Below are 24,281 nucleotides of genomic sequence, written 5' to 3'. Positions count from 1 at the left end.
TTGTCTCATGATCTGATATATTCCTCACAACAATCCTACTCCTTAGGTACGGTTATTTACACAGGAGTAAAGTGAGGCTTGGAGGAGTTAAGTAACTTGCAAAGGCCACACGCTGGTCAAGTGGAGGAACGCAGGAGAGAGCCAGGTGCATAGCGCAGGGAATCTCCATTTAACTGAGGGTCAGATGCCGCTGGTCCCGGCGACAATAGGCCTGGAAGCTCTGCGCAACGCAGGCCACTAGACTCCCGCGCGCTGCCACCAACTGCTGTTTTCTGCTTTGCCACATGCTTCAGAAAATATTCTCAGAGACCGGATCTGCCTCCCCGTACCATGCAAATTCTATGGCTGGAAGACCTGAGTGCAGAAAGGGTAGAGTTGTGTGCTTTTTAGCCTCCTTCCCAGAATGCGGTGGAAACTCCGCCCCTGTCTCCGTGGAAACCCAGCTTCTGCGGTGGCTGTCACAAAGGGCGGAGCTGGGGTCGCTGCCCCTCCCCCTGTCTGCAACAGTTCTCGGGCTGGGAGCGATCACTGTCACCCCTTAACCTCTCTGTTCCTCTTCTCGGCGGCCCTCCCTTTCCCTTGTCCTTTCGTGCCCCAAACCACATCCTGGAACCCGCACTCCCGCACGGGCCTCCGCTGGGAAGGTGCACCGGGAGTCCAGGCCTGCGAGCTGCCCTGCGTGGCCTCCTCCTACAGCCCCTCTCCGGGCCCACCCCCTCGGCTGCACTGATTGGCTGCTCCTGCCCCGCCCTGAACAGGCAGGGTCCACTGTCCCGCGGAAACTTTTCTGTGCCGGGAGGAAGCTGGACATTCGGAGACTCCCAGAAAGCAGCTCCGGAGGCTGCAGGGGTCTGGGCGGCCATGGAGGAGCCCCCTTTGCGAGAGGAGGAAGAGGAGGAGGGGGACGAGGCTGGGCCCGAGGGGGCCCTGGGCAAGAGCCCGTTCCAGCTGACCGCCGAGGACGTATATGACATCTCCTACGTGATGGGCCGCGAGCTGATGGCCCTGGGCAGCGACCCCCGGGTGACACAGCTGCAGTTCAAGATCGTCCGCGTCCTGGAGATGCTGGAGACGCTGGTGAATGAGGGCAGCCTGACGGTGGAGGAGCTAAGAATGGAGCGGGACAACCTCCGGAAGGAGGTGGAGGGGCTGCGGAGAGAGGGCTCGGCGGCCGCCAGGGAGGTGAGTGCGGGGAGCGGCCACTGGCAGGGGGGACGCTTTCTTCTCTTGAACATCCAAGCCCCTCAAAACAAATCGCTACGAGTATGCCGTCCTCAGATTAGAAGCGTTAAGATGGTTAACGTTAATCGAGCACTTGCTTGGTGCTGGACCCTGTGCCGAGTGTGTTCTAAAGCAGCGGCTTCCAGCATTTTTGACCAGGACCTTGAGCAGTGGTTCTCAAGCTTTAGCAGCCGTCAAAATCACCTTGAGTGTTTGTTAAAACACAGATTGCCCGACCCCGGCTGCAGAGTTTCTGACTCAGTAGGTCTGCAGTGGGACCTGAGAATCTGCATTTCTCGCAAGTTCCAAGATGATGCTGATTCTCTTGGTCCCGGTTCCACACTTTTGAGAAACTTTGACCTAGAGTAAGAAATACTTTTTAACTAAAGAGAAATTAGTACTTATGACCACAAAAAGATACATGTAAGACTATTCAGGGCTTCCCTGGTGGCGCGGTGATTAAGAATCCGCCTGCCAATGCAGGGGACACGGGTTCGAGCCCTGGTCCGGGAAGATCCCACATGCCACGGAGCAACTAAGCCCGTGCGCCACAACTACTGAGCCTGCGCTCTAGAGCCTGTGAGCCACAACTACTGAGCCCGCGAGCCACAACTACTCCGCGAGCCACAACTACTGAAGCCTGCACGCCTAGAGCCCATGCTCCGCAACAAGAGAAGACACCACAATGAGAAGCCCGCGCACCGCAACGAAGAGTAGCTCCCACTCACCGCAACTAGAGAAAGCCCGCACGCAGCAACAAAGACCCAACTCAGCCAAAAATAAATAAATTAATTAATTAATTAATTAATTAATTTTTAAAAAGAAAATTCAGAGCAGCTTTATTCATAATTGTGCCAAACTGGAAACAGTCCAAATGGAAAAGAGGAATCAATTTTTTAAATTGTGGTACATTCATATGATGGAATACTACACAACAATGAAAAAGAGCAGAGTAGTGATACACACAACTGTATCCTACAGATACTACATTGAGAGACAGAAGCCAGGTACAGAGGAGAGCGTCCTGCATGTGGAATTCAAGAACAGGCAAAATAATCTTTACTTACAGAAGACAGGTTGATGGTAGCCCTGGGATGGGAGAGTGGGGGGAGAAGGAGGGAAATGTATAGAGAATTAATCCAGGTGTGGTTACATGGGTGTACACATATGGTAAAAATTGTCAAGCTATAAACTCACGATTAATGCATTTTTCTGTATATATGTTATACCCCCATTTTACAGAATTACATTTTACGTTGATATCCAGTATTGATGAAACAAAAGTTTCAACAATTTACCCTAACTCTCCCTCACTAAACATGATGTACAGTCATACTTTCCTATTCTATTTTTATGAATTTTAAAATTATTTTGCAACTCACTGAATTAATATCATGACTCACTAGTGAATCTCCAGCTACAGTTTAAAAAAAAAAACAACTGCCCCAAGCGGATTATCTCATTTAATCCTCATACTATTATTATTCCCATTTTACAGAAATGGAGGCATAGAACAGTTAAGTAATTTGCCTGAGGATTTAACAACAAGTAAGAGGTGGAGGCAGGATTTGAGCTCAGAGATGCTAGTCTTAACCACACTGTACTAAAATACAGACCTATGACCTTTCCTGTAGTAACATTTGATGAGTGACTGCACTGTGTGGGCTCTGGAGCTATGGCGCTAAATTAGACAAGGTCCCTGCCTTCACGGAGCTTCACATCTAGTGGGAGAGGCAAGACACACAGACCTCCAAAACTAGACCACAGGATTACAAACTGAGAAGTATGCCATGAAAGGACAGCAGGAACTGGGTGGCTGAAACTCATAGGGAAGAGTGAAGTTTTCTGGTAGCTTCCTTGGTACTCTTTTATTTTTTTTTACTTTATTTTTAAAAAATATTTATTTATTTATTTATTATTTATTGGGTTGCACCGGGTCTTAGTTGCAGCAGGCGGGTTCCTTAGTTGCGGCATGCATGTGGGATCTAGTTTCCTGACCAGGGACCGAACCCAGGCCCCCTGAATTGGGAGCTTGTTGTTTTAGCCACTGCGCCACCAGGGAAGTCCCGGTACTCTTTTATTTCACCTACTCATTGCTCACGGTGACAATTATATTTGTAGATAAGGTTCTTCTTTAGTATCCGTCATATGAGATGGTTGAGTGTCATGATTAGTAGCCTGACTTTTGAGATTCAAGAGCAGTTAAATGACTTGCCTAAGATCCCTCAGCTCACATTCTGTGCTCTTTTCCTGTCACCTCCAACTCCAGGCACAAGGATATGGAGAAAGCCCCATCATGGACCATGAACAGTGTGGTCTGCACGGGGGCCGGGTCATTTCCTGTCTGAGGCATAGCAGACAAGCTTCGTCAGCCAGCAGATGAGCTGGCACGTTTTCCTCCCAAACTGTAGTCTTAAGAACAGGGGTGGGGCAAAACGCAGGGAAAATGAATATTTAATGTCACTAGACAGTTTATAAAAATATGCCCTAGTGTTGTTTTTTTCTTTCTTTCTTTCTTTCTTGTTTTTTTAGTTACCATTTTTAGTTGTGGTAGACATAAAATTTACCATCTTTTTAAGTGCAGAGTTCAGTGGCCTTAAGTACATTCACAGCCATTATTATGCAATCATCACCAACATCCTCTCCAGAACTCCTGTCTTGCCAAACTGAAACTCTGTACCCACTAAACACTAACTCCAAATGCCCCCTCTCCCTCAAGCCTCTGGTAACTACTGTTCTACTTTCTGTCTATATGGATTTACCTATTCTAGGTACTTCATATAAGTAGAGTCGGATAATCTTTGTCCTTTTGCCACTGGCTTATTTCACTTAATGTCCTCAAGGTTCTTCCATGTTGTGGCATGCGTCAGAATTTCCTTCCTTTCTAAGGCTGAATAATATTCCATTGTATGGATCCACCAGTTTGTTTATTAACCTGTTGATGGACACTTGGGTTGCTTCCACCTCTTGACTTGTCTGAATAATGTTGCTATGAACGTGGATCTATAAATCTCTCTTTAAGTCCCTGCTTTCAAGACTTTTGGGTATATACCCAAAAGTGGAATTGCTGCATCACATGATAATTCTATTTTTAATTTTTAAAGGATCTGCCATTCAGTTTTTCATAGTGACCACACCATTTTACATTCCTACCAGCAATGCACAAGAGTTCAAATTTTTCCACATCCTTGCCAACACTTACTTTCTGTTTTGTTTGTTTGATTACAGTAGCCATCACAATGGGTATGAGAATAGTTTGTTTCCTTTCTTTTTAAAAAATTTAAGTTCAAAATTCAAGTGTGACAAAAGTGTTTGCCTTGGAAAAGCTCCCTCCCCATCTCTCTCCACCCCTAGCCACCACTTCCCCTCCTTAGAAAAAATTAAAATGATCAGTTTCTTAAAGTATCCAGAGATACTTTGTGCAAACACAAGCAGATATGAATATATTTTTGCATTATTCACACAAATGGTATTATAATATATACCCCGTTCTGCCTCTTGCTTATTTTCACTTAACATGGCGTGAAAGTTGTACTAAATCAGAATATAAAGAACTTCCTCATCTTTTAATGGCTTTTGAAAACGTCCATTGTACAGTATTATCACTTGCTCAACGTGAGGGTTTGTTTTTTTTTTCGGTACGCGGGCCTCTCACTGTTGTGGCCTCTCCCGTTGCGGAGCACAGGCTCCGGACACGCAGGCTCAGCGGCCATGGCTCACGGGCCCAGCCGCTCCACGGCATGTGGGATCCTCCCGGACCGGGGCACGAACCCGTGTCCCCTGCATCGGCAGGCGGATTCTCAACCACTGCGCCACCAGGGAAGCCCCAACGTGAGGGTTATTAACTTGGAGTTTTTGGAACCCCCCAAGAGGATCATGATTCTAATCCGCAAAGTCTATGAACTTGCATGAGAAGAAATTGTATTTTTATTTTCACCAACCTCCATCTGAAATATAACACTTTCTTCAATTATGACTATAGACAACAAACCACAGTAATATTAGCAGTACCTGTGACAATCACCAGTGGAGATCACAGATGTTTTCATATCCCATTACAGTGTAGTGCAGATCTCAAAACTTTGTTTTCCTTCTGTATCTTATTAGACCCGTGGCTACATCGTGTTATTTAATAGAGAAGCAGGTCTAGGAATCACAAATTTATTTTTAGAAGATTTTGATGAGTGTGTTATCTTAGTTGGTTTTCTTGTAATTCTATGCCTTTTATACATTTAAAATCGGTATTTTGAGATGGAATCCATGTGGGCTTTACCAGGCTGCTGTAAGGGTCCACGGCACACACACAAAAAAGGTTCAGAATCTCTGCTTTAACCAGTTTCCTACCTACCAAAAGACCTTCATCTTCCAATCGTTTGCTCCGACCCCATGAAACAGTGAATTACTCTGACCTATAGCAGTTGGCCCCCTGAGTATCTAGGAGAAGTGGATTGACTGGGTCAAAGGAAAGCCACATTGGAAGTTTTTTTTTTAAATTAATTAATTTATTTATGGCTGCATTGGGTCTTCATTGATGTGCGCGGGCTTTCCCTAGTTGCGCAGAGCGGGGGCTACTCTTCGTTGTGGTGCACGGGCTTCTTATTGCGGTGGCTTCTCTTGTTGCGGAGCACGGGCTCTAGGTGTGTGGGCTTCAGCAGTTGCAGCTCGCAACTGGCGGGCTTAGTTGCTCCGCAGCACGTGGGATCTTCCCGGACCGGGGCTCGAACCCGTGTCCCCTGCATTGGCAGGTGGATTCTCAACCACTGCGCCACCGGGGAAGTCTCCCACATTGGAAGGGTTAGTAAGTATTGTCAAGTTGCACTCCAAAAGCGTTAAAGAGATTGGCTCCCTCTGCAGTCAGTGAAGGAACCTGTTTCCCCACAGCTTTTACAACACAGTGTGTTTTCAAACACGCTGATGTTTATCAATCCGAGAGGAGGAATGTGGTCACTACTGCATTTCTCTTTATAGGGTGGCTTATTCTCTTTATCACCTGTAGAATATTCCAGAGTGTGGTTGTGCCTTAGTTTGTTTAACTAGACTTCTGCTAATGGACATTGAGGTTGTTTTCAAATATTTGCTTTATTTTAACTTTAGTTTGAAAAAATGTCAAACCTATGGAAGAGTTGCAAGATAAGTACAATGAACACTTGTATACCTTTCACCTCAATTCAGGTGTTATATTCAGGTGTATGTATATATGTGTTTGTGTGTGTGTATAGTATGTCTTAAGAGATACACACTGAAGTATTATATACACACATATACATACATGTATATATGCACATATGTGCTCATATTTAACAAATATTTATGTCTATATATTATTTATTCACTCAAAATCTTCAGACTTTATGTTAGCTGCAGAGTTAGTAAAAGATTAGGATCTTTCACCCTAAATACTAAATACTTCAGTGTGTATCTCCTAAGACATATTGTTACATAACCCCAATAAATTATTGAATTCAGGGGGAAAAGTTGGTAGAATACTAAGATCTAATATGCCATCCCTATTCAAAATTCATAATAATGTCCCTTATCGCATTTTTTTTTTCTGATGCAAGATCCAATGCAGGGTTATACGGTACCTTTAGGACATATCTCTTTAGTCAGCTTTAGTCTGGAACAGTTCCTCAGCTTTTCCTTGTCTTTCATGAACTTGACATTTTTGAAGATTGTATATCAGTTAGTCTGTAGAATGTCCTTCAACTTGGGCTTGTTCTGATGTCTCCTCATGGTTAGATTCAAGTTATACATGTTTAGCAGGGATACCACTTAGGCAATGCTGTGTCCTTCTCGGTGCCTCGTATCAGGAGGCACCTGATTCAGTTTGTCGTTATTGGTGATGGTAACTTCTATCACTTGGTTAAGGTGGTGTCTGCAAGATTTCTGCACTGTAAGGGTGTCTTTATTCCCTTTGTAATGCATAAGTAGCCTATGGGAAAGTACTTCAAAACTGTGAAATATCCTGTTCCCCAACAAACTTTCACCCAAAAGTTTTAGGTCCTTTCATTAGTCTTGCCTGAATCAATTATTACTGCATTGGCTGCAAAAGGATAATTTTCTAACTCTGTCATCTTCTACACTTATTAATTGGCATTCTTCTGTAAAGTACAGATCCCCCTCCTCCTCTCTGGTATTAGTCCGAGTTCTCCAGAGAAATAGAACAATAGGAGATATAGATGTAGATATAGACACAGATGAGAATATTTATTATAGGAATCGGCTCACATGGTTATGGAGGCCGAGAAGGCCCACAATCTGCTGCCTGCAAGCTGTAGAATAAGGAAAGCCGGTGGTGTAATTCAGTCCAAGTCAGAAGGCTTGTGTCAGGGGGCTGATGGTATAAGTCCTGGTCTAGGTCCAAAAGCCCAAGAACCAGGAGCATTGATGTGCACTGTCCAAGGGCAGGAGAAGAAGGATGTCCCACTCACCCTCTCTCCACCTTTTTGTTCTATTCAGGCCCTCAATGGATTGGATGATGCCTACCCACACTGGGGAGGAGCCTCTGCTGTACTCAGGTCACCAAGCCAAATGCTAATCTCTTCCAGAAACACCTTCACAGACACACCCAGAAATAATGGGTTAACCAGCTATCTGGGCATCCCTTAGCCCAGTCAGGTTGACACATAAGATTAGCCATTACATCCCCATTAATTAGTTAATCAATTTAAATTTTTATTTTTTTGGCCGCACCGTTCAGCATGTGGGATCTTAGTTCCCCGACCAGGGATTGAACCCATGCCCCTTGCAGTGGAAGCTTGGAGTCCTAACCACTGGACCACCAGGGAATTCCCTAAATTAAAAATTTTAAGTATGGATTCCTGAATCCTGTTTTTATTTGATGGGTTATTATCCATTCCTGTTACTATTCATGCGGATACTCAAGTCGTTCAGTTTGGCCAGTAGGAGTGCCTTCAAACTGTGTCCTTTTGATCTGTCTCCATCCCTTACACAATGGAATGTTCCAGACTCAACTTGGACTTTCCCTGTTCCAGCCCTGGACTCAGCTATTCTCCAAGGAGCCCTGGCTCCTTTCTTGGAGAATGGTACTTAGAATTCTTGCCTCTTTACCATCAACCAAACACTTCCAACAGGCAACGTCTCATCTCATCGGGTCCCTGGGAGTAGTAACAGAACAAGAGAACTTTCCTTTCTGGGATGGACAGTCCATCCTCATGAGGAAAACTGTATAAGTGATGTCTTTTCTTACAGGTGAACCTGGGACCAGACAAAATGGTGGTTGACCTGACAGATCCCAACCGACCACGCTTTACTCTACAGGAGCTGAGAGACGTGCTGCAGGAACGCAACAAACTCAAGTCGCAGCTGCTGGTGGTGCAGGAAGAGCTTCAGTGCTATAAGAGGTGGGCTGTGCTGCCTGGGGCTCCTACACCGCAGAGCAAGACACTGCCTAGAATTCCTTGCTATATTACATATCTGTTCTTATGTTCATCCAATCTACTTATTGAAGACCCACTATATGCCAGACACTATTCCTGGCACTGGGGGTAGAGCAGGAACAAAACAGAAAGTCCGTGCTAGTCTAGGGGGAAGACGCAATCAGCCAGGAGGCCTGCAATGAACACACAGGATAATGGTGGTGAATGCTGAAGAGAATGTAGATCAACGTGACATGACAGAGGGCAGAGGGCTAGGGGGGCCCTGCTTTAGACTGGGTGGTCAGGGAAGACCCCCCCTGAGGTGAATGACAAGAAGCAGCCAACCATGTAAAGATTTGGTTGTGCAAAAGTAGAACAAGAAGTGCAAAGGCCCTGAGGTAGGAACCCATTTGGCCAATTTAAGAGACCCACCATGGTGGAACTTGGAATGTGAGGTAGAGGATGGTCCAGAAGAGACCGAGGGGTGACCTTTTTGGCCACAGGAAGGAGCTCTAGTTTGGGGTTTTTTAAAAAAATAAATTTATTTATGTATTTATTTTTGGCTGTGTTGGGTCTTCGTAGCTGTGCACAGGCTTTCTCTAGTTGCGGTGAACGGGAGCTACTCTTCATTGCAGTGCGTGGGCTTCTCATTGTTGTGGCTTCTCTTGTTGCGGAGCATGGGCTCTAGGCATGCAGGCTTCAGTAGTTGTGGCTTGCGGGCTGCAGAGCTCAGGCTCAGTAGTTGTGGCGCACGGGCTTTGTTGCTCCACAGCATATGGGATCTTCCTGGGCCAGGGTTCAAACCTATGTCCCTTGCATTGGCAGGCAGATTCTTAACCACTGCGCCACCAGGGAAGCCCAGGAGCTCTAGTTTTATTGTAAGTGTAATGAGAAGATTTTGGGAAGTCTTAAGGGAATGACACAGTCTGATTTACTATTTTAAAAGATCAGTGTGGTGATTTTGATAACTGAATGACTTGGTTATGTGAGAGAATGTCCTTGTTCTTTGGAAAGACATTTAAGCATTTAGGAGTGAGGGGGTAAGATGTCTCCAGTTTACTCTCAAGTGGTTCAGGGAGAAGATGGTTGCATGGGTGGATGGGTAGGTGGATAGGTGGATGGATGGATGGATGGATGGATGGGTAGGTAGATAGATACACGGATAAGCATTTGAGGGATCTGGGTAGATATACGGGAAGTTTTTGTACTAGTATCACACCTTTTCTCTAAGTCTGAAATTGTATAAAAATTCAAAGTTAGAAAGATCACAATAATACTGGGTAGAGGAGGAAGTATAGGACAAGCAAGAGAGGAAATAAGGAAGCTGTTGACATAGCAGGTTTGGACTTTGCTTTATCCTTCTGCACCATGTTTCCCCAAATATTTTACTTTATGTAGGTATTTCTTGAAAAGGGAGCTCTAGGGAGTTCTCTGGTGGTCCAGTGGTTAGGATTCGGCGCTTTCACCGCTGTGGCCCGGGTTCAATCCCTGGTCGGGGAACTGAGTTCCCACAAGCCACACAGCGCAGCCAAAAGGAGCTCTGTGGTTGAATAATTCTGGGAAACACTGAGTTAAACAAAGCAGGTTTCCTTAGAGGCAGGAGAAGGGAAGATCAAGAGAATAAAAACATGGTGCCAGGACTTCCCTGGTTGTCCAGTGGTTAAGACTTCGAGCTCCCAATGCAGGGGGCGCAGGTTCGATCCCTGGTGGGAGAACTAAGATCCCACATACCTCAGGGTGCCGCCAAAAAGTAAAAAACAAAACAAACAAAACGTAGTGGCAACTAATATTTATAAATGCTTACCATGTGCTAAGTGTATCCCGAGCATCATTTCAATTAGTGTTCACAGCAAGCCCATGAGTTAGGGTAATGTTATCCCCAAGATGATCTAAGGGTCGGAGAGGTCAAGTACCTGCTTGAAGTCCCAGGGCTGGTGGTGGCAACCTTGAGACGTGACGTCAGACAGCCTAACATTAGAGCCTGAGCTTTTAATTATCATGCCACATTTGGACTTGGAAAGTTTGGAAGTAAGGAAATACGCTAATTCAGAGCAAAACAAAGCCCCAATATATTATTCTTTAAATTCATTCAGTGTGGCATCCTTAAGAGAGCATCAAAGTAAAAATGTCCTAGGAAGCTAAATCCAATAGAGCTGAGTTCTGCCAACAGGAATTTAATTGTCTTCCTTCTGCTGAGGTTGGAACGCTGTTAATGGAAAGACCTGTCTTCATCTCATTTAATAAGTACTCCAGACACGGTCAGTTAAAAAGAGGAACTGCTAGACTGCCGATGCCATGAGCAGCTTGCTAGTGAATAAAGCAACACACGTTAGTTCCAGTTTTGCATTCCCAGAGAACAACAGATGGGCACTTCCCATCTGGTGCAGGCGAATAGACAGACAGCAGGATTCTGTTTCGTCTCCTGTGTTATATATTCTGGAGAAACCAGCACGTCAACTGAGGTGTTCTCTTAGCAACTGCATCAGTTTGGAGGCCCAAGCTCATATTAATGATAGTTTTAACTGAAAGCAGATATGGTCGACTGTTTCCAAAGATGGTCACAACAGTTTTTCCCATCCTGCATTCCTTTTTTAAAACTTAATCAATTATTTATTTATTTTATTTTTGGCTGCATTGGGTCTTCATTGCTGCGCGCGGGCTTTCTCTAGTTGCGGCGAGCTGGGGCTACTCTTCATTGCGGTGCGCGGGCTCTCATTGCAGTGGCTTCTCTTGTTGCGGAGCACAGGCTCTAGGCGCGTGGGCTTCCGTAGTTGCGGCACACGGCCTCAGCAGCTGTGGCGCACGGGCTCTAGAGCTCTGGCTCAGTAGTTGTGGCGCACAGGCTTAGTGGCTCCGCGGCATGTGGGCTCTTCCCGGACCAGGGCTCGAACCCGTGTTCCCTACATTGGCAGGCAGATTCGTAACCACTGCGCCACCAGGGAAGTCCCCCTGCATTCCTTTTGCAATGAGACTTTTCCACTCCTCTCATCAGAGTAGAGGTAGAGTCTATTTTCCGTCCCCTTGAATCTGGACGGCCCTATGACTTGCTCTGACCAATCGAATGTGGTGGAAGTGATGCTGTTTGGCTTCCTAGGTTAAGGCTCTAAAAGGCCTAGCAGCTTCCATGTTTGTGCTCTCAGATTGCTGACTTGAGACCACCATGCTATGAGGAAGCTCAAGGTAGTCACATGGAGAGGTCATATGAAGAAGAACCAAGGTGTCCCATATGACAGCCCCAGCTGCATCCAGCCCCCAGCTGATCCACCAACTGAATGCAGCCAGTTGAGAACCCCAAACTAGACCATCAGGAGAACCACCAAATGAACCATAAGAAACAGAGCCATCATGAGAAGTCATAAATCATCATAGTTTTAAATCACTAAGTTTTAGGGTGTTATGTAATGGTAGATAGTGGGAAAAGGTAATTTTTACATGATTCTCATATGAATATTATTATAATAAATATATATAATAAAAATAGAAATAATATTAAGTAATAAGAGCCCACTCTTTGCAAAGAGAGAGAGGGGTAAATTCTGCTATCTGACATTCATACCTAAAGGGGTATCTCAGTCAGCTCCAGCTGCCATAACAAAACACCAGAGACTGGGTGGCTTAAATAATAGAAATTTTTTTTCTCACAGTTCTGGAGGCTAGAAGTCCAAGATCAAGGTGCCAGTATGGTTGGTTCTAGCTCTTCCTGGCTTGTAGACAGCTGCCTTCTTGCTGTGTCCTCAAATGGTGGGGAGAATGAGAGAGAGAGCAAGCCGTCTGGTGTCTCTTCTTGCAAGGGCACTAATCCCATCATGAGGGCCCACCCTCATGACCTCATGTAAACCTAATTGTCTTCCAAAGGTCCCATCTTCAAATACCATAACATTAAGGGTTAGGGCTCCAACATATGAATTCAGTCTGTAGTAAGGGGAAAATTGATGCCTGTAGCATGGACATAAATTTACCACTAGGTACCACAACAAAATACCTAAGTGGATCTAATGAGCTTACTGGGTCAGACATTTTTTTAAAAAATATTTATTTATTTATTTATTTGGCTGCATTAGGTCTTAGTTGCAGCGCGTGGGCTCTCTAGTTGTGGCGCCCTGGCTTAGTTGCCCCACGGCATGTGGGATCTTAGTTCCCTGGTTGGAAGGCAGATTATTTTTTAATATTTTAAAAATTTATTTATTTATTTATTTATGGCTGCGTTGGGTCTTCGTTGCTGCGCGCGGGCTTTCTCTAGTTGTGGCGAGCAGGGGCTACTCTTCATTGCGGTGGCTTCTCTTGTTGCAGAGCACGGGCTCCAGGCGCGTGAGCTTCAGTAACTGTGGCACGGGGGCTCAGTAGTTGTGGCTCATGGGCTCCAGAGTACAGGCTCAGTAGTTGTGGTGCACGGGCTTAGTTGCTCCACGACATGTGGGATCTTCCCGGACCGGGGCTCGAACCCGTGTCCCCTGCATTGGCAGGGGGATTCTTAACCACTCCACCACCAGGGAAGTCCCATGGAAGGCGGATTCTTAACCACTGGAGCGCCAAGGAAGTCCCTGGGTCAGACATTGAAATGCTTCACTGTGGTCAGGCTTCTTTTGGTTGCAGGTGACAGAGATCCAATTCAAACTCGCTTAAGCACAAAAGGGAGTTTTATCGGCTCACATAGCTGGGAAGGATCCTGGAATTGGTCTCAGAAATAAAGAAAAAACTGCAACTAAGCCCTCAGAGTTGGAATCAGGGACTGTGTGCCTCTTTCTTTCCTCTTTGCTTCTCTTTATTGGCCTTACTATTTTGTATTAAAGACAGTCCTTCTCTGAACCTTAGGAAGCATGGCTGCTGGCAATCAGCAAGTGAGAGAGAATAGCCTTCTTCCAAGTTCTGTACATCAAATCCAGGGAAATACTCTGGCCCTCTTTGGGTCACCTGATCTAAATATCTTATTGATCAATATCAATCTAGGTCTTATCACCATCTGACTTACTATATATTTTAAAATTTTACTTATTTATTTGTTTCTTGACTGTTTTCTTTCCCATTGGGATATAAATTGCATGAGAGAAGATATTTTATCTATTTTGTTAATTGCTATATCTATATACATTGGTACAATATGTAGCTTAATAATATTTGTTGAACAAATGAATGAATTCCATTTATTATCTCGCTTAATCCCTCAATCCTAGGAATTAGGTACTTTCATTATCCTTATTTTACTAATTAGGAAATCAAGGGTTAAGTTAGAGGATTTATACATGGTTATATTTCTAGCAATTGGAGAAGCTTAAAGTACCAGCCAATGGAATTAGCCAAGGGAAAGAAAGAAGAGGTGTCAGCAGTGGAAAGGTGGAAGGAAGATTCTAATCATCTGAGTCAGAATGTCTAACTGTAGCATTTCAATGATAATATTATTAGTATAATAATAATTATTAAGAACCTTCACTTTCAGAGCTGCCCAGATAAGAGATCTGCAATAAAGCAACCCACTTATTTGTGTCCTTTTTCCTAGTGGCCTGATCCCAGCAGGAGAAGGCCCAGGAGGAAGAAGAAAAAAAGATGCTCTGGTTACCAGGGCCAGCGATGCCAGCAGTAACAAGGAGGAGAAGACAATCATAAGGAAGCTGTAAGTCACCCGGCTGCCTCCTGTTGCCACTAAATAATCACTAAAGGGAGGAGTGGGGCTGAGAGGGGGAGGTCCTGCTCTCCTGGTGGTGGTCTTGCAGCTGATATGAAAACTCATTGCTGGTGTATTATATCTGCCAGGCAGTAGTGTAAACACTTAACATATATTAATTCATTGACTCTTCACAGTGACCCTATGAGGTAGGAACTATTATAATCCCCAACTTACAGATGGGGAAGTAAATACCAAGAAGTAAAGTCACGTACCCAGGGTCACACAGATAGTGTGTGAAATCAGGATTTGAACCCAAGGAAATCCATATTCTACACTCTACTGCCTCCCTATGATATAATAACAATAACCCAATAATAATAATATTACAACCACAAGAAAAACACAATAACAATAATTATTGGAGTTTAAGGGGGCTAGTTCATCACCAACTTTGGAGGACCCGGGGTCTCCCAATGCTGGGACCCATAATGCAGTGTCCTCTGAATACTCCCCTCGTGTTCCTGCACCATTGTTAATCCCTTGTTTCTTTGGTTGCCGTGCCTCAGACCATAGAGTGTGGGACACTAGTTAAAATTCAGGTTCTCAGATATCAAGTCATTGGTTCTAGGATGAGGCCCAGAGATCTGGATTTTTACTGAATTCCCAGACAGTTCTGATGTGGGGAGCCCTTGGACCACACCTTGAGATGTGCCTTTTCTGTCTACAGATGTCAGTACAATTAGGCACACCTTTCCTCCACCCCATGCTGAAGCAAGCAGCTGGTTTGCCTTGGTTGCTTTGAGAATGTCCGGCCTGGTGACAGTTTATCAGCTCCTGGTCTTTCGGATCAAAAGTGAGAAACACCCTCGATCAGGGATCTCAAACTAGAAAGCCTACGGGGGCCAAGCACTTAATGTGGATGAGTGATGGGGCTGTGGGGTGGGGTAGGGGACAGTTGCCCCTCAGTTCTGTCTGGCCTAGGAATAACATGTTACCAGAGCTTCCGCTTCTTGAGTGAAGCCGAGAAGCCGGATTTGTTCATGGAATCTGATTTCCAAATGCCGGCAAATAATTTACGATTAAAAATAAAGACTGTACGATCCAAATGACCCACCATCGCAGGCTGTGTCAGGTCCTAGGCCGCCATCTGGCTCTTGCTCCATTATTCCTGCCTCTCAGGGAGGGCTGAGGGGACCTCGTTTTCTTCCATTCATTCGGTCATTAGTCAGTCAACAAACCCTCACTGAGTCTATATCGTGCACCAGGTGTGGTGCTCAAGCTGGGGGTGCTGCAGTGACTTATTTTGCAAGAACTTTGTGGACTCCAGTTTCACAGGGAAATGATTTTGAGGGATCAGAGATTCTGAGTTACCTTCCAGGGCGGGTTTAATTGAGATGGCTTTGTTTCAAGAGACGGGAGAAACTTTTTTTTTCTTTTTCTCTTTTTGGACCTCAGGAACATAGGGTTGCGTTAGTGAGTCGCAGCCCATGGCACAGCGCACCTCACTGTGAGCGTAAGACCCCTTTCTTCTTGGTTTTATTTGTTCCCTCTTTATCCCCATCCCCCATTCCCATTCTAATTCCCAGCTCCCCTCCCCCTCAGCCAGTCTCATATGGGTATTTATTTACCATGTTCTAAAAATTGTATATTGTCTTTTGTGGATGTATTTTCAATAGTAACTGATATTTTGTTTAACACTTCATTCTGTTTCCTCGTATTGTTTTTTTTTCTTCACTAAGAACTGTTGTTGTTGTTTTCTTTTTTACCAGGCACTCTTTTTTTTTAGAAAAAGAAATATATATTAAAAATTTTTTTTGGTTGCACCGTGGCATGCGGGATCTTAGTTCCCTGACCAGGGATGGAACCCGTGCCCCCTGCACTGGAAGTGCAGAGTCCTAACCACTGGACTGCCAGGAATTCCCTCAGGAACTCTTTTTTAAAAAAATTTTATTTATTGGGGCTTCCCTGGTGGCGCAGTGGTTGGGAGTCCGCCTGCCGATGCAGGGGGCGCGGGTTCGTGCCCCGGTCCGGGAGGATCCCACGTGCTGCTGGGCGGCTGGGCCCGTGAGCCATGGCCGCTGGGCCTGCGCGTCCGGAGCCTGTGCCCCGCGGCGGTGAGAGGCCCGCGTACCAAAAAAAAAAAAAAAAAAAAAAATTTTATTTATTTATTTATTTTTGGCTGTGTTGGGTCTTCGTTTCTGTGCGAGGGCTCTCTCTAGTTGTGGCAAGCGGGGGGCCGCTCTTCATCGCGGTGCGCGGGCCTCTCACTATCGCGGCCTCTCTTGTTGCGGAGCACAGGCTCCAGACGCGCAGGCTCAGTAGTTGTGGCTCACGGGCCTAGTTGCTCCGCGGCGTGTGGGATCTTCCCAGACCAGGGCTCGAACCCGTGTTCCCTGCATCGGCAGGCAGATTCTCAACCACTGCACCACCAGGGAAGCCCAGGAACTCTTTTTTAAAATTTTAATAATATATTTTACTAACCCAACACATCCAAAATATTATCATTTCAACGTGTGATCACTATAAAACATTATTAATGAGATATTTTACATTCTTTTCTAAAAATAGTAAGCCCTTGAAATCTGATGTGTAGTTTACACTGACGGCACATTTCAGTTGAGACTCGTTATGGGGCTTCTCTGGTGGCGCAGTGGTTAAGAATCCGCTTGCCAATGCAGGGGGCACATGTTCGAGCCCTGGTCTGGGAAGATCCTACATGCCGCGGAGCAGCTAAGCCCGTGCGCCACAACTACTGAAGCCCGCGCGCCCTAGAGCCCGTGCTCCGCAACAAGAGAAGCCACCGCAATGAGAAGCCTGTGCACTGCAACGAAGAGTAGCCCCCGCTCACCGCAACTAGAGAAAGCCCGTGCGCGGCAATGAAGACCCAACGCAGCCAAAAATAAATATAATTAATTAATTAATTTTTTTAAAAAAGACTCGTTATGTTTCAAGGGCTCAAATGGCATGTGTAGCTAGTGGCCACCGTATTGGACAGCATAGCTTTTAGCCGGTATACGGTCAGATGCTTTGGGCTTTGAGAACTGAGTTTGGATGATCTTTTTTTTTTTTTTTAGTGTTTTTTTTTTAATCATACCTAACATAAAATTTATCATTTTAATTATTTTTTTAAAAATTGAAGTATAGTTGGACTTCCCTGGTGGTCCAGTGGTTAAGACTCCACACTTCCAATGCAGGGGCTGCGGGTTTGATCCCTGTTCTGGGAACTAAGATCCTGTATGCCGTGTGGCGCAGCCAAAAAAAAAAAATAATAATAATTTTTAAAAAGTGGAAGTATAGTTGGTTTATAATGTTGTATTAGTTTCAGGTATACAGCAAAGCAATTCAGTTATACATATATATATATATTCTTTTTCAGATTCTTTTCCATTATAGGTTATTACAAGATATTGAATAGAGTTCCCTGTGCTGTACAGTAGGTCCTTGTTGTTTATCTATTTTATATACAGTAGTTTGTATCTGTTAATCCCAAACTCCCAATTTATCCCTCCCCGCCGCTTCCCCTTTGCTCACCATAAGATTGTTTTCTCTGTCTGTGAGACCATTTTAATCACTTTTAAGTGTACAATTCAGTCACATTAAATGCATTAAGATCCTGTGCATCCACCACTATCCATTTCCAGAACTGTTTCGTCATCCTGTCCCGAAACTCTGTTCCCATTGACCATTAACTCTTCTGCTCCGCTCCCCCAGCCCCTGGCACCCACCACTCTACTTTGGGTCTCTATGAATCTGACTACCCTTGGGACCGCATATAAGTGCAGACGTGCAGGACGCGTCCTTTCATGGCTGGCTTACGCGATTAGCATGATGTCTTCAGGTTCATCCACGTCGTACCATGTGTCAGAATTTCTCTCATCTATAAGGCCCAGTGATATCCATGGTATGTAGAGACCACATTCGATGTAGCCATTCATCTGTTGATGGACATTAAGCAGTTTTTAAGAGCTATCCATATAGCAGTGTAGACATCCAGCTTATTTCTGACCCCAGCGATGGGATCGCAGGTTGCCCCCCCGCACTGTGGACAGTGCCGCAGTGAATATCTCCATGCTTATTCATGTCCTCTCATGGACCTGGGTGTGAATTTCCCAGGGATATATACCCAGGAGTGATATTGCAGGGCCGTGGGGCCTATCATCCAGGGTTCTTGCTTATCAAGAAACAAAGGCTCACGCAAAAGGAGTGACTGAAAAGATTTAAAGAAGGGACATTTTACAGATGTGGGAACAGAGATACGGGATGGAGAAGCATCCTGGGGCGGGCAACAGAGGGGCGAGGGGAGGGAGCTGTGAGGGAAAAACGGGGAGAGTCAGACAGGCACGTGGCCTTCAGAAGAGGAGCACACAGTAACTAGTGAAACAAGGCCTGGCAGGGACAGAGCCAGAGTGAATGCCCTCACCTCTCTCTCCTCCCACCCTCCCCTCAGTGCAGGTGCTTCCCGTTGGCTGAGCCCAGCTGGAAGCCAGAGGACAAGGGAGCTTGTTGAGATCCCCCACAGAGCTCAGCCTCCTGGAGCCGCTAGAGAAGGGAGGGGATGCTTCTGCAGAGGCAAACAGCCCACAGAGTGCGTGTCTACTTAGTTCAGTTAAGTATGACCAGGCTTTCTTGAATGGCTGCATGAAACAGCTTTCTCAGACAAGACCACCTGAAACGACATTTACTCACTCTTTCAGCAAATACTTATTGAGAGCCTACCATGTGCCAGGCACTGATCTAGGTGCTGGGGATACAGTGAGCAAGACGGAGTCCCTGCCCTCATGGGGCTTACATTCCAGTAGGGGAGGCAGAGAGTGAACCGGTCAGGAAATGTACTAACGGGACAGTTTCAGATGGCCCTACCTGTGCTGAAGACCATTAAATAGGGTGCTGAGAGAGAGGTTGATCAGGAGCTGCTTTTTTTTTTAAAGTTATTTTTGGCTGCGCCATGCGACTTATGGGATCTTAGTTCCCCAAACAGGGATCGAATCTGGGCCCTGGGCCGTGAAAGCGCAGAGTCCTAACCACTGGACCACCAGGAAGTTCCCGATAGGGAGGTACTTTAGATTTGGGGAGTCCTGGAAGACTTCTATGAAAAGGCAACATTCAAGCTGAGCCCTGGAAGGCCATAATGACCTGAGTTTTCCCTGCCTGACTGGCAGAGGGAACAGCAGGTGTAAAGGCCAGAGGCTGGAGAGAGCTTGTGCAACAGAGATCATGGTGGCTGGAGCAGTAAAGTGAAGGGAGGCGAGGTTGGAGAAGGGGAGGGAGCGGGTCATTTGGGGCCGCGTGGATCCTGGTGACGACTTTGGGTTTCATTCTAAGTGCTTTGGAAAGACCTTGGAAGGTTTTAAGCTGGGGAGTGACATGTCCATATTCACCTGTAAAAAGCTCACTCTAGCTGCTTTGCGAAGAAGGGTTGAGGGGACAAAGTAGGGCCAGTGGGAGTGTTTCTTCCCCAAGAAAGGGTCTCCTGAGCTAAGATAATGAATAAAAGAGCATCTCCACCCTACAGCAGGTGTCAGATCTGAAGGTGTTTATTTGGGACATTCATTGGCTGAGGATCTCACTGTAAAGAAGGCTTCCAGACCCATAAGCTACTGGTTTCTTTCTTTCTTTTTTTAAAAAAAAAAATTTATTCATTTATTTTATTTTTGGCTGTGTTGGTCTTAGTTGCGGTATTCGGGATCCTTTTGCGGCACGCGAGATCCTCTGCTGAGGTCACGGGCTTCTCTCTGGCTGTGGCCCGCGTGCTCAGTAGTTGCGACACACGCAGGCTTAGTTGCCCTGCGGCATGTGGGATCTTAGCTCCCTGAACCAGGGATCGAACCCGTGTGCCGTGCCATCAGAAGGCGGATTCTTAACCACTGGACCACCAGGGAAGTCCCCATAAGCTACTGGTTTCTTTCTGCCTCTTCTAGGGGAGTTGTTTGGGTTACTTAATTGGAGTTTGAGCCTGATATGGCAAAAATACAATGTTTGTAAGCCAGCCTGAGGACACAGGTTTAAAGAGCGTGAGGCCACAATTTCACGATCAGACAAGATTATTGAGCTAATGGAATGAATGAGTGAATGAATGAATGAACGTCTCTCCGAAGAAGTAGGTCATGCTGAGGAGGATTTTTGTCTTTGCCCTGCAGACAGTGGGGAGCCATGCAAGGGTTTAAGCTGAGGAGTGACTGAGCTCTGCACAGTGACGCGGTCATTCTGGCTGCCGGGCGAGTGGATTGTGGGGGGAGGGGAGGCCGTTATGCTCCTCGTGGTGGCTTGGCCTGCGGGTGGCAGTGGAGGAGATGAGAAGTGGTAGGTTTAGAACATAGCTGGGGCATGGTGACTAAAATACATCAGGTGGCCTGAGGGGAGAGGAGTTGAGAGCAACTCCCAGTTGCTGGCTTGAATGACTGGGTGGGGGAAGATGACGTTTCCTGAGATAGGGAAGTGGGGTTGGCCGGGTATGCGCAGGCTCAGGGGGAGGGCGGCTGAGCCCTAACGCCTGTATCCGCATGTGAGTCAAGGGCTCGTCCCTGCCATTGCTGGCAGAGCTGCTAGCGGTGCTCGCAGAGCTGCTAGCGGTGCTCAAGAGGTTTGTCTTTGACTGGAAGCAAGAGCCCGTATCCCCATCACTGACTTTTCAGCCCACCAGCCATCTTTGCATCTTTCCTACGACTGGAAATAGCATTGACACTGTACTTTACGTCACTGTACTTTGATCAACCCCAGATGTCATTCCTTTTTTAAAAATTTATTTATTTATTTATTTTTGGCTGCACGGGCTCTTCGTTGCTGCGCGGGCTTTTCTGTAGTTGCGGTGAGCGGGGGCTACTCTTTGTTGCGGTGTGTGGGCTTCTCATTGCGGTGGCTTCTCTTGTTGCGGAGCACGGCCTCTAGGCGCACGGGCTTCAGTAGTTGTGGCACGCGGGCTCAGTAGTTGTGGAGCATGGACTTAGTTGCTCCGTGGCATGTGGGATCTTCCCGGACCAGGGATAGAGCCTGTGTCCCCTGCGTTGGCGGGCAGATTCTTATCCACTGCGCCACCAGGGAAGCCCCCAGATGTCATTCTTCCTTTTCAAAACTTTGCATGAGGGGGACTGAAAGTTTGTTACTCATGCCTCAGGGGGTATCTTTATATGTTTTATCTGTTATATCCAAGAACTTACACGTTACTCTTTATTCATTACAAATATCTATTTTATAATTGTAGGTACCATTGAGAAGTTATCACTTCCTCTACAATAAAAACCACTTAAAATCAGAAATTTAAAAAAAAAAAAAAAAAAAAAGGTTCCAGACTCCATCTGTCAGTCTAACACAGTAGTTTCGTGGGCTCTGGGCCCAAGTCCCAGTGGTTCCAAGATATGCTCTGTGACCTTGGGCCTGTTACTTAACCCTCCATAACCTCAGTTTGCTCATCTATAAATGGGGGTATTGATTGTACTCACCTCCTCGTGTTGTTATGAGTTTGAAATGAGCTAGTAGATGGAAAGCCCTGGAATGGTGCCTGTCCCATAATGAGCCCCGAGGAAATGGCCTGCAGGAGCTGCTTACAGATTTTGCAGGAGGTTCTGCACCTCCTGCTTCAGAACTCGCTCTGTTCCCTCTGACTCCTCTCTGTCTCCACCCAGGTTCTCTTTCCGATCAGGGAAGCAGACATAGATCTGGGACCATGGCTCAGTTCTCAGAAGACGACGTCAAAAATCATCTTTCAGTGCCAGTGCGTACCCACTGCACTTGCTCCTTTGTTTCCCCTCAAAGCTGTCTGAGGAGGAACGGGTGAGGTTTTCTCTCTGGCAGCGGCACAAAGAAATCGAGAAAGCAGAAGGAAAGCGAAACGGGGCCACCTGCAGCCCTACTTCAACCCCCCAAGAGGCCCCCAGCATGCGGATGTGCTTTCTGCTTCTCAGGGCTCACAAACGACCCAGGTCTTTACTGCGTAGCTGCGAAATACACCAGCCCAAATCGGGGTGGGGAGAAGAGGACGCAGGAAAATCTGGTATGGACTTTGCAGTGATGACTTCACTGATATTTAGTGACGATTTGATTTTGCTAACGTGACTTTCTTTACATGATTTTTTTATTAAAGTAAAATGACTTTTACACTTTCTGTGTTTTAGAGTGGCCTCTTAGAGTTACGTGACCTTGTGTCAGTTACTTCAGCTTTTTGGAGTCTTGGTTTCCAAATATCTGAACTGTATACAGTTGACCCTTGAATAACACAGTTTGAACTGCGAAGGTCCACTCACACACAGATCTTTTTTCAATAGTAAACACTGTAGTACTGCACGACCTGCAGTTGGTTGAAATCTGCGTATATATACGGAGGAAACTCGAATATGGAGGGCTATGAGCTGTATGCGGATTTTTCGACCGTGGAGAGGGTGGGTGGGTGTCCATAACTCCCTGCATTGTTCAAGAGCCAAATACACACACACACACGTATATATACATATATAACGTATGTATACCTACATACATATATATATATGGTGCACACACATCTCATTGAATCTAAGTGAGGCACCATTATTTTGTGTGTTGCTGTGACAGGAAAAATGCTACAAATTATAACATTAAGATGCTATTGATTTTAAGGCTCATCCTGATTTCAGTGATGTTAAAATGTGAGAAAAAAAAGTGCATTTAGGAATCAATGAAATACAGTCTGTAGATAGCAGGAGACTATACTTTGCAAAGAAACTAATGAGCCTGCTGAACTCACGCTATGAGCCTGTCTTCTTAGTGAGTAACACTGGCTTACTGAACGTGCTTCCCTGCTGCCTGGATTATCTCATTTATTCCTATAACATCTGAGGAGATGGGGACTAATACTAGTCCTCCAGTTTACAGATTTGGAAACCAAGACTCCAGGAGGTTAAAGTACTTTACACGAGGTCATGTAGCTGGGAAGTTACTGCCCAGAATGCAAACGCAGGCCTGATTCTAAGGCCCCGGTTCTCATCTGTGACGCTCTATGTACCGAGTCTCCAAAAAGTGAAAATATTAATAATGAGTGCAATTTACTGCATGCCTTGCCCACACCTATATATGTTGCCTCACCTTATCCCTATGGGATGGGCGTTATTATTATTCCCGTGGTTCACCCAAGCAAGTGCCAGCACAGTGGGGCTAAGGGGCTTGTCTAAGGCCCCAGCTGGAAAGTGATAAAAGTGGGACTTGAACCCAGGTGCCAAGGCCAAAACCACTCTGCCTCCCAAGAAAAGTCGGCGACGTTCAAGTGTCTGATCCAGAATGCCGTCTTAACAGCGTCTTACATCGGGGGCTCCTGATTCCTGGAACCCCGTGTAACGCTGCAACCCTGACTGGCTGCTGCCCTCTTAACATAAGGGAGGGAGGAGGATTTCTGCACCTTGGAGGTGAGAGCTGACTTGGGAAACGAACCCGAGCATCCTGAGTTCAGAACTGCCAACGCTGGGGTGTGGCCGTTGGGGTGCCAGAAGCTAAGTTCTTGGAGCCGGGCCCAGCGTGACCACAGACAGCAGAGACATGGCCGCTCCCACACTGCAGGCTTCCAGCTCCAAACCCAGCCCCAGGAGGAGCAGGCTTAGAGGCAGTATCTATCAGTCCTGGGCACTTGTAAACAGTGAATGGTAGAAAACCCCCCCCAAATTTTCATCCTCATAATAGCTAACATTGATTACTGAGGGTCATCTATGTGCAAGTACTTTTTATGTCTTAAACTCATCCAATCCTCACCATCACCCCGACACAAGCACCAGTATCATCTTCGTCACGGAGGAGGAGAGGGGCACGCAGGGCGGTTAGGTAACCCGCCCAAGGTTACACAGCTGCTAAGTGGCTGGAACCTGAGGTTCTGTTCCAGGGCTGAGCACTTGGCCACCAGGCCACACTTCCCCTCCAACGGGAGGAGGTAGTAATACACGACGACTGAAACCTCCGGAAACCCCTGCAAGGCAGGTGGGCAGAGGCTGTTCCGAACTTGATGGACAAATTTCAGAGGGTAAGTGATTTGTTCAGGGTGACAGCTGACAAATGCTTAAAGCCGATGGCGAATGGATCTTCCACCTGTAAACCAAGGACTCTACCCACAGTCCCAACCTGCCTCT

General features: G+C 46.1%; 1 protein-coding gene across 9 annotated transcripts; it reads left to right on the top strand.

The window, feature by feature from the left end:
- Window positions 1-443: 443 nt before the first annotated feature.
- Window positions 444-22,293, top strand: RILPL2 (Rab interacting lysosomal protein like 2). Of its 9 annotated transcripts, XR_003677192.2 has the most exons (7): window positions 452-1,182; window positions 8,434-8,585; window positions 14,095-14,208; window positions 14,930-15,055; window positions 17,914-18,103; window positions 18,650-18,787; window positions 21,822-22,293. XR_003677192.2 is itself a non-coding variant. In XM_055080667.1 (4 exons), exons 1-4 carry the CDS (start codon window positions 862-864, stop codon window positions 16,972-16,974), a joined length of 681 nt encoding a protein of 226 aa, XP_054936642.1. In that variant the 5' UTR covers window positions 444-861; the 3' UTR covers window positions 16,975-17,087. The 9 variants fall into 9 exon arrangements, 3 of the variants coding, with proteins under 3 accessions (XP_054936642.1, XP_023976897.1, XP_007104629.1); XR_008616001.1 differs by lacking the exon at window positions 14,930-15,055 and having other exon boundaries at window positions 448-1,182; window positions 18,655-18,787; XR_008616000.1 differs by lacking the exon at window positions 14,930-15,055 and having other exon boundaries at window positions 448-1,182.
- Window positions 22,294-24,281: the final 1,988 nt, after the last annotated feature.

This window comes from Physeter macrocephalus, chromosome 19 (genome assembly GCF_002837175.3).
Source record: "Physeter macrocephalus isolate SW-GA chromosome 19, ASM283717v5, whole genome shotgun sequence".
Classification (NCBI taxonomy): Eukaryota; Metazoa; Chordata; class Mammalia; order Artiodactyla; family Physeteridae; genus Physeter; species Physeter macrocephalus.
Note: the sequence above shows the minus strand (reverse complement) of the source record. Positions and strands in the feature narration are given on the sequence as shown.